The 10143-nt window shown below is 43.0% G+C and overlaps 1 protein-coding gene across 1 annotated transcript; it reads left to right on the top strand.

Annotated features, from left to right (window-relative positions):
* The first annotated feature begins 212 nt into the window (after nucleotides 1-212).
* On the top strand, nucleotides 213-8278 carry LOC139408441 (NudC domain containing 3). Its single transcript, XM_071152348.1, has 6 exons — nucleotides 213-587; nucleotides 3434-3777; nucleotides 4056-4188; nucleotides 4399-4542; nucleotides 4623-4811; nucleotides 7610-8278. Exons 1-6 carry the CDS (start codon nucleotides 390-392, stop codon nucleotides 7718-7720), a joined length of 1119 nt encoding a protein of 372 aa, XP_071008449.1. The 5' UTR covers nucleotides 213-389; the 3' UTR covers nucleotides 7721-8278.
* The last annotated feature ends 1865 nt before the right edge of the window (nucleotides 8279-10143 follow it).

The following is a 10143-nucleotide window of genomic DNA, read 5'->3' as shown; positions in this document are numbered from 1 at the left end:
AAAGGGTTTGTGGGAAGAGACCGACATTAGTCGTTCTCATTGTATCAAGATGTACAATTATATAAACACCAATTACATTTTGTTATTGATTATATACATTGATATGGATGCATTATATTATATATATGTATATGTATATTATATATATATATTGTATTAGAAAACAGTGTTTTCACATAGGAACCTTATTTTGCGGGTGGTGGTGTTACCTTGGGGACAATTTTCAGTTCGTACCTAAAAATCAAAATAGCTATCCAGCTAGCTTGGGAGCTCAAACTCAACGGACAACTAAACATTTTTGCGATAAAGATACATTTATTGAAATACAATAGTATTTTGCGTCAAGTTTCAACAGTTTGACAAATTACGCAGAAAGTTTAAAATCTACAATGGCGTCGCCCATGGAAATGACAGAGTTGTACGACAACGCTTTGCTTGGAATCTTGCAGCATGTTGGAAACATCCAGAATTTCCTTCAGGTCTACTTCGGCTTCCTGTACCGCAAGACAGACTTTTACCGTCTGCTGTCAACCCCCAACGACCGTATGGGCTTCCCTCCAGGGGTGGCCGAGAAAATGGTCCTAAAGGTAGCACATGTAGCTTACTTACATCTGTAGCTAGCTGTAGCTGTGTTAGCCGATCAGGCTAGCCATTTTGCCCCCTAGAATGTTCGGAAGGTAGTTGGTACCATGGTGCTCAATATAACTAATTGGAGCTGGCAGGGTGAAAATGCCTTAAAACAAGGCCTGTTTTTTCGTGATTACTTCAAAACTACAGCAACCAGCTGTGCAATCTGGTTTCCGAGGCGGTCACGGGTGCACCTCAGCCACGCTCAAGGTACTAAACGATATCATAACCGCCATCGATAAAAGACAGTACTGTGCCGCCGTCTTCATCGACCTGGCCCAGGCTTTCGACACTGTCAATCACCATATTCTTATCGTCAGACTCAGTAGCCTCGGTTTTTCTAATGACTGCCTTGCCTGGTTCAACTACTTTGCAGACAGAGTTCAGTGTGTCAAATCGGAGGGCATGTTGTCCGGTCCTCTGGCAGTCTCTATGGGGGTGCCACAGGGTTCAATTCTCGGGCCGACTCTTTTCTCTGTATATATCAATGATGTTGCTCTTGCTGCGGGCGATTCCCTGATCCACCTCTACGCAGACGACACCATTCTGTATACTTCTGGCCCTTCCTTGGACACTGTGCTATCTAACCTCCAAACGAGCTTCAATGCCATACAACACTCCTTCCGTGGCCTCCAACTGCTCTTAAACGCTAGTAAAACCAAATGCATGCTCTTCAACCGTTCGCTGCCTGCACCCGCACGCCCGACTAGCATCACCACCCTGGATGGTTCCGACCTAGAATATGTGGACATCTATAAGTACCTAGGTGTCTGGCTAGACTGTAAACTCCTTCCAGACTCATATCAAACATCTCCAATATAAAATCAAATCTAGAGTCTGCTTTCTATTCCGCAACAAAGCCTCCTTCACTCACGCCGCCAAACTTACCCTAGTAAAACTGACTATCCTACCGATCCTCGACTTCGGCGATGTCATCTACAAAATAGCTTCCAATACTCTACTCAGCAAACTGGATGCAGTCTATCACACTGCCATCCGTTTTGTTACTAAAGCACCTTATACCACCCACCACTGCGACCTGTATGCTCTAGTCGGCTGGCCCTCGCTACATATTCGTCGCCAGACCCACTGGCTCCAGGTCATCTACAAGTCCATGCTAGGTAAAGCTCTGCCTTATCTCAGTTCACTGGCCACGATGGCAACACCCACCCGTAGCACGCGCTCCAGCAGGTGTATCTCACTGATCCTCCCTAAAGCCAACACCTCATTTGGCCGCCTTTCGTTAAAGTTCTCTGCTGCCTGTGACTGGAACTAATTGCAAAAATCGCTGAAGTTGGAGACTTTTATCTCCCTCACCAACTTCAAACATCTGCTATCTGAGCAGCTAACCGATTGCTGCAGCTGTACATAGTCCATCGGTAAATAGCCCACCCAATTTACCTACCTCATCCCCATACTTTTTATATTTATTTACTTTTCTGCTCTTTTGCACACCAGTATCTTTACCTGTACATGACCATCTGATCATTTATCACTCCAGTGTTAATCTGCAAAATTGTAATTATTCGCCTATCCCCTCATGCCTTTTGCACACAATGTATATAGACTCTTTTTTTCTACTGTGTTATTGACTTGTTAATTGTTTACTCCATGTGTTGTTGTCTGTTCACACTGCTATGCTTTATCTTGGCCAGGTCGCAGTTGTAAATGAGAACTTGTTCTCAACTAGCCTAACTGGTTAAATAAAGGTGAAATAAAAAAAATATGGTAATATTATGAAACTGGGCTCCACTGCGGATACAATGATCTAGTTTTTATCAGTAAAAAAAGCTTTGCTAAAAATGTAATGTGTCCATCTTATCCATAGACCTCTGCTCAATATAGACGTAAGTTTTAAACGTACACTCAGTAGTATGACATCAGCATAAACAACGGGTCGATTTACCAACAACATCAACAGATGGTGCTTTCAAGACAACAGGGAACTCTAGAACTTTAGAAAGATGCCCGAGTTTCCGACTAGGAATTCCGAGTCAAGTGGTCTTGAACAAGGGCCTGCTCCAGGCATAAGCAACCGCGCTTATTGAACTCAGTCTTGATCTCAACTTACTGTTGAGAGTTAGACTAGTAGAATACATAAGGTGCAAGTTCGAAATTTGGTTGTGCATCAACAATTTTTCTCATGTTATGTCGGTCACTTAGTCACTCAATTAGCCATGTCAGCTAAACATTTTTAGATTGGTAAATTAGTCTAGCCAGCTATCTAAACTTCTAGTAATCATTGCCAAATACCGACCTGTCATGCAGGGCATGTGCCCAGGGCCCTGACCTCCAGGGGGACCCATTGATTTTGTTAGTCACTCTCACTCAGGTATCATTATCATGGCATGGTAAAATGTGTAGAATTGCGGGAAATTAGTTAGGGGTGTGGGCCCTGGAGGTCAGGCGCTCTGCGTGACCGGATGGTATTTGGCTATGATTGCTACAGTTGTTTTGAATGTGGCATATGACCCACCCTTAACGTAGTTGCCAACAGTCGGATGTATCCGGTTTTCAGGGATTCAGCAGATATGGGAACTCTGCTCATGCATTTTATTTTACGCATGTTATGATAGGTTAACAGTGACCTAATCTGTCAAGACTACCATTGTTGGCATCTCTCCTTGCGTCTAAACTCGTATGGGAAGAGATGTTAGTCTGATGTTAGGCTGATTTGGTTATAAGTTGGGATGTCGTCCCCTTTTTTATGATGATGCCATCTTGCAGACTACCTTTGAGGTGCACAAAAAGTGATTAGGGGGTTGATTATGGACTTAGCTCGTCATGTCTCTGTTATTCTCCACAGTCCTTCCGTCTGTTTGAGCATGTGGCTGAGCAGGACAGAGAGAGGCAACAGAGGGAGCTGCAGCAGAGACAGGAGGCCAGGATGGTGCCCCCCGCGGTGCAGGAGCTGGAGTTGCAGGCCACTGAGCAGCCAGAGGAGCCGAGGGGGGAGACGACAGAGCCTGATGCCCAGAGAGAGAGCTCTGACTCAGCTTCTGGAGAGCCCAGTGCAGCCTCGTGCACTACCTCCTCCAGCCAAGCCTCTTCCAGCCAAGCTCCAGACTCTATTCCACAGCCCCATTGCAGCAGTGTGGCCCAGCAGTCATCACATGGAGACCATGCAGCAGCCTGTTCAGCATCTACAGAGTTAGTATTGTACTGCCTCTCTTGGCCATGCCAGTATGACTGGTTCTTTCTCTGAGCTTTTTCAATGCTTTAGAAAAGGGTCCACAAAGTTACACAAAACAGGTCCACAACTGTTAAAACCTTTTATAGATGGGACATTTACATATTTGCTGAAATGCTTTACAAATACATGTTGGCAGTTTTGAATTTGGTAGAATTTCCTTAGTGGCAACTCTAAAACCCACCCTAATACCAACCCTTGTATCGAGTGCTTCTTCCACTGTGTGTGTGTTTGTCAGTGGTCAGGTGGTGCAACAGGCCAGTCCAGATAGTTACAATGGGGCGGTGAGGGACACCTACAGCTGGTCTCAGGACTACACCGACGTTGAGGTCCGGGTCCACGTTCCCAAGACCGTCGTCAAGGGCAGACAGGTGAACACGGCCACCACAGGGCTCCTCTTTCTACATCAACCTTTTAAAAGCAAATCCTTCATGTTTATAAATGCCTGTTTGAATTATTATGATGTGATGAGTTTTCTGTGGCCAGTTTATTCTCGAGTTTAACATTTCTCCTGTGGTTGTACCATGTAATGTTTGTGAAGTACTCATGCTTTAACTTCTCTTTGTGTGTGTCCGTGCCAGGTGTGTGTGAACATGCAGCCGGGCAGTGTGCGTGTGTGTTTGAAGGAGGAGGCAGGAGAGACGGTCCTGATGGAAGGAGAGCTCACACATAAGATCAACACTGAGAACTCACTATGGAGCCTGGAGCCTGGATGTTGTGTGGTGGTGAGTGACACACACACACACCTACAAATTTATCTAGACACACTCACTCACTGACACAGCCTTCCTCCCTCTCCCTGTAGTTGTCTCTCAGTAAGAGTGGGGAGGTATGGTGGAGTGCTGTGTTGAAAGGGGAGAAGGAGATTGATGTGAACCAGATCAACAGAGAGCGCTCCATGGCCACGGTGGATGAGGAGGAGCATGCCGTGCTGGACAGACTCACCTTCGACTACCACCAGAAACTACAGGGCAAGCCCCAGAGCCACGAGATGGTGAGAGCACACACACACATGCACAAGAGTGGACACACACACACGTAAACACGCATACACTACCATCAAACTAACCTAAGCCTCATGATGTTGAGAAGGGTATACAGTTGAAGTCGGAAGTTTACATGCACTTAGGTTGGAGTCATTGAAACTTGTTTTTCAACCACTCCACAAATTTCTTGTTAACAAACTAGTTTTGGCAAGTCGGTTAGGACATCTACTTGGTGCATGACACAAGTAATTTTTCCAACAATTGTTTATAGACAGATTATTTCACTTATAATTCACTGTATCACAATTCCAGTGGGTCAGAAGTTTACATACACTAAATTGACTGTGCTTTTAAACAGCTTGGAAAATTCCAGAAAATTATGTCATGGCTTTAGAAGCTTCTGATAGGCTAATTGACATCATTTGAGTCAATTGGAGGTGTACCTGTGGATGTATATCAAGGCCTATCTTGCCTCTTTGCTTGACATCATGGGAAAATCAAAATAAATCAGCCAAGACCTCAGGAAAACAAATTGTAGACCTCCACAAGTCTGGTTCGTCCTTGGGAGCAATTTCCAAACGCCTGAAAGTACCACGTTCATCTGTACAAACAAACGTTCTGTCTCCTAGAGATGAACGCACTTTTGTGTGAAAAGTGCAAATCAATCCCAGAACAACAGCAAAAGACCTTGTGAAGATGCTGGAGGAAACAGGTACAAACGTATCTATATCCACAGTAAAACGAGTCCTATATCGACATAACCTGAAGGCTGCTCAGCAAGCAAGGAAGAAGCCACTGCTCCAAAACAGCCATAAAAATGACAGACTACGGTTTGCAACTGCACATGGGGACAAAGATCATACTTTTTGGAGAAATGTCCTCTGGTCTGGTGAAACAAAAATGGAACTGTTTGGCCATAATCACCATTGTTATGTTTGGAGGAAAAAGGGGGAGGCTTGCAAGCGAAGAACACCATCCCAACCGTGAAGCACGGGGGTGGCAGTATCAAGTTGTGGGGGTGCTTTTCTGCAGGAGGGACTTGTGCACTTCACAAAATAGATGGCATCATGAGGAAGGAAAATTATGTGGATTTATTGAAGCAACATCTCAAGACATCAGTCAGGAAGTTAAAGCTTGGTCGCAAATGGGTTTTCCAAATGGACAATGACCCCAAGCATACATCCAAAATGGCTTAAGGACAACAAAGTCAAGGTATTGGAGTGGCCATCACAAAGCCGTGACTTCAATCCTATAGAACATTTGTGGGCAGAACTGAAAATGTGTGTGTGAGCAAGGAGGCCTACAAACCTGACTCAGTTACTCCAGCTCTGTCATGAGGAATGGGCCAAGAGCCCATGGGCCATGAGGAAGCCCAGGTTAAACAATTTAAAGGCAATGCTACCGAATACTAATTGAGTGTGTGAACTTCTGACCCACTGGGAATGTGATGAAAGAAATGAAAGCTGAAATAAATCATTCTCTCTACTATTATTCTGAAATGTCACATTCTTAAAATATAGTGGTGATCCTAACTGACCTAAAACAGGGTATTTACTAGGATTAAATGTCAGGAATTGTGCAAACTGAATTTAAATGTATGTAAACTTTTGACCTTTTCCACATTTTGTTACGTTACAGCCTTGTTCTAAAAATTGATTAAATTGTTTTTTCCCCTCATCAATCTACACACAATATTTCTGCAGCATTGAAGGTCCCTAAGAACACAGTGGCCTCCATAATTCTTAAATGGAAGATGTTTGGAACCACCAAGACTCTTCCTAGAGCTGGCCACCTGGCCAAACTGAGCAAATGGTTGAAAAGAGCCTTGGTCAGGGAGATGACCAAGAACCTGATGGTCACTCTGACAGAGCTCCAGAGTTCCTCTGTGGCGATGGTAGAACCTTCGAGAAGGACAACGATCTATACAGCACTCCACCAATCAGGGCTTTATGGTAATGGCCAGACAGAAGCCACTCCTCAGTGAAAGTCATATGACAGCCCGCTTGGAGTTTGACAAAAGGCACCCGAAGGACTCTCAGACCATGAGAAACAAGATATTCTGGTCTGATGAAACCAAGATTTAATTATTTAGCTGGAATGCCAAGTGTCACGTCTGGAGGAAACCTGGCACCATCCCTACGGTGAAGACTGATGGTGGCAGCATCATGCTGCGGGGATGTTTTTCAGCTGCAGCGACTGGGAGAGTAGTTAGGATCAAGGCAAAGATTAATGGAGCAAAGTACAGAAAGCCTGCTCCAGAGCTCTCAGGACCTCAGACTGGGGTGAAGGTTCACCTTCCAACAGGACAATGACCCTAGGCACACAGCCAAGACAACGCAGGAGTGGCTTTGGGACAAGTCTCTGAATGTCCTTGAGTGGCCCAGCCAGAGCTCGGACTTGAACCCGATCGAACATCTCTGGTGAGACCTGAAAATAGCTGTTCAGCAACGCTCCCCATCCAACCTGATAGAGCTTGAGAGGATCTGCAGAGAAAAATGGGAGGAACTCCCCATATACAGGTGTGCCAAGCTTGTAGCATCATACCCAAGAAGACTTGATGCTGTAATTGCTGCCAAAGGTGCTTCAATAAAGTACTGAGTAAAGGGTCTCAATACTTATGTGAATGTAATTTTTCAGTTTTTCATGTAGATTGATGAGGGGGGATAACGATTTAATCCATTTTAGAATAAGGTTGTAACATAGCAAAATGTGGAACAAGTCAAGGGGTCTGAATACTTTCCGAATGCACTGTATGTATGTGGGCATTCCATTCTCACAAGTTCTCACTCTCTCTCTCCTCATGTAGAAGGTGCATGACATGCTGAAGAAGGGGTGGGATGCTGAGGGCTCTCCCTTTAAAGGACAACAGTTTGATCCCTCCATGTTCGACATCCCCTCCAGCGCCGTACAGATGTGAACACACAATGTTGGGGATTGGGGTTGAGAGACTGAGGAGGGTTAGCAGATTTATCAGTAGAAACTGCCTGGTATTTTAAGATTTTTCTTTCTTTTTCTGAGTGATCTTTGAATAGGAGGGAGATGAGCTTTGTTACTGTGTTCTGACTGATGTGACATACCCAGGTTGTGTTCATTAGGGACCAAACAGAAGAAAAAATACAAACTGTGAGGAACTTCCTGAACGCTCATTTACGCTTTCCATTGCAAAACGTTTTAAAAGCCCTTTCCATTTTGGGCCCTAATGAACATGACCCTGAACATACCTGTTTAAATGTCTGTTTTCCCACTGAACACACCTGGACCTAGGAGATAGCTGTACAGACACAGGTCTAGGATCAGATGACCCTCTCCATATCCTAACCTTCACCATTGAAGTGGAGGGGCAACTTCCAGGTCCAGATGTCTGTGGTGTTTTACATGTAGTTGACTGGTATTGGTTGGCTAAATACCTCCCTGCCATTTTACTGAGGTGTGTCAGTACTGTGTGCCTGAAATAAATGAAGTTAAATAAAACCTGCACTGATGTGTGTGTGGGCTGTGTGCTGTGGAGCGGCATTAAAACCTATGCGTCCTTGCCATAGAGATGCAAAGAGTTCTCAACATTGTATCTGCCATTATGGCGTCTGCGGCAGAATGGGAAGTGCCATTTTTGTTGTATTTATTAGGAATCCCTTTTCCATCCTGCAAAGGCAGCAGCTTCTATTACTGGGGTCTAAACACACCAAAGCACCCACATTGAAGCAATATCCACTTTCAAGTAGTCTATTTTCTTTTGATTTTTGGAGAAAAGTGTAAAGATAATATTGTTGATTTACCACCACTTGCAGTGCTGGAGTCTTGAACCAAATCTGGTAATTTATTTATTGTGGCCATTAGATGGCGGTGATATAGCTGAAATACATTTATAAACTAGACAAAACCATTTGAAAAAGTCTACTTTAAAATGGTGAAAGCCCTCAATGGCAATGTCCATGCAAAATGGGTTACTGCTAAGTAGAGATCTCTATATGTCTCTGGGTCCCTGTAGATCTACAGAGGTGCCTGGTGACAGACCTGACATTTAACAGTAGTGTCAAATGAGGGCGCTATAAAAAGATCTCTGATTCTCCTCAGTGCAGTATAATATTCCTTCTTGGTCTGAGAATGGCAGTATCAGATGAATAAGATAAAAGATGGATATCAGAACTAATATATCTACAGCTGGTCAGATGCTCAGACAGCATAGACACCGACAGCCCGTTCTTTAAAGATTAATACAATCACAGACAGTTCTTTAGAGATGAATAGTCACAGATAGTTCTTTAAAGATTAATACAGTCACAGACAGTTCTTTAGAGATTAATAGTCACAGATAGTTCTTTAAAGATTAATACAGTCACAGACAGTTATTTAGAGATGAATAGTCACAGATAGTTCTTTAAAGATTAATACAGTCACAGACAGTTATTTAGAGATGAATAGTCACAGATAGTTCTTTAAAGATTAATACAGTCACAGACAGTTATTTAGAGATGAATAGTCACAGATAGTTCTTTAAAGATTAATACACAGACAGTTCTTTAAAGATTAACACAGTGACAGACAGTTCTTTAAAGATTAATACAATCACAGACAGTTCTTTAGGGATGAATAGTCACAGATAGTTATTTAAAGATTAATACAGTCACAGACAGTTCCTTAAAGTTTAGCACAGTCACAGACAGTTCTTTAAAGATGAACACAGTCACAGAGTTCTTTAAAGATTAGCACAGTCACTGACAGTTCTTTTAAAGATTAATACAGTCACAGACAGTCAGACAGTTCTTTAAAGATTAACACAGTCACAGACAGTTATTTTTAAGATTAATACAGTCACAACACAGGAGGTTGGCAGCACTTTAATTGTGTAGAATGTGCTCCTGGTAATGGGCTGGAATGGAATTAGTGGAATGGTACAATGATACATCAAACACATGGTTTAATACCATTCCATTCACTTAGTTTCAGACATTATTATGAGCTGTCCTCCCCCAAGCAGCCTCCACTGAGTCACATATATTTCTTCAAATATCAATACAGCCACAGAGAGTTCTTTATAGATCCATACAGTCACAGACAATTCTTTATAGATCCATACAGTCACAGACAATTCTTTATAGATCCATACAGTCACAGACAATGCTTTATAGATGAATACAGTCACAGACAATTCTTTAAAGATTCATACAGTCACAGACAATTCTTTATAGATCCATACAGTCACAGACAATTATTTAAAGATGAATACAGTCACATACAATTATTTAAAGATGAATACAGTCACAGACAATTATTTAAAGATGAATAAAGTCACAGACAATTCTTTATAGATCCATACAGTCACAGACAATTCTTTATAGATGA

Source organism: Oncorhynchus clarkii, chromosome 5, assembly GCF_045791955.1.
Source record: "Oncorhynchus clarkii lewisi isolate Uvic-CL-2024 chromosome 5, UVic_Ocla_1.0, whole genome shotgun sequence".
In the NCBI taxonomy this organism is placed as follows: domain Eukaryota; kingdom Metazoa; phylum Chordata; class Actinopteri; order Salmoniformes; family Salmonidae; genus Oncorhynchus; species Oncorhynchus clarkii.
The sequence above is the reverse complement of the archived record's forward strand: the minus strand, read 5'-3'. Positions and strand labels throughout refer to the sequence as shown.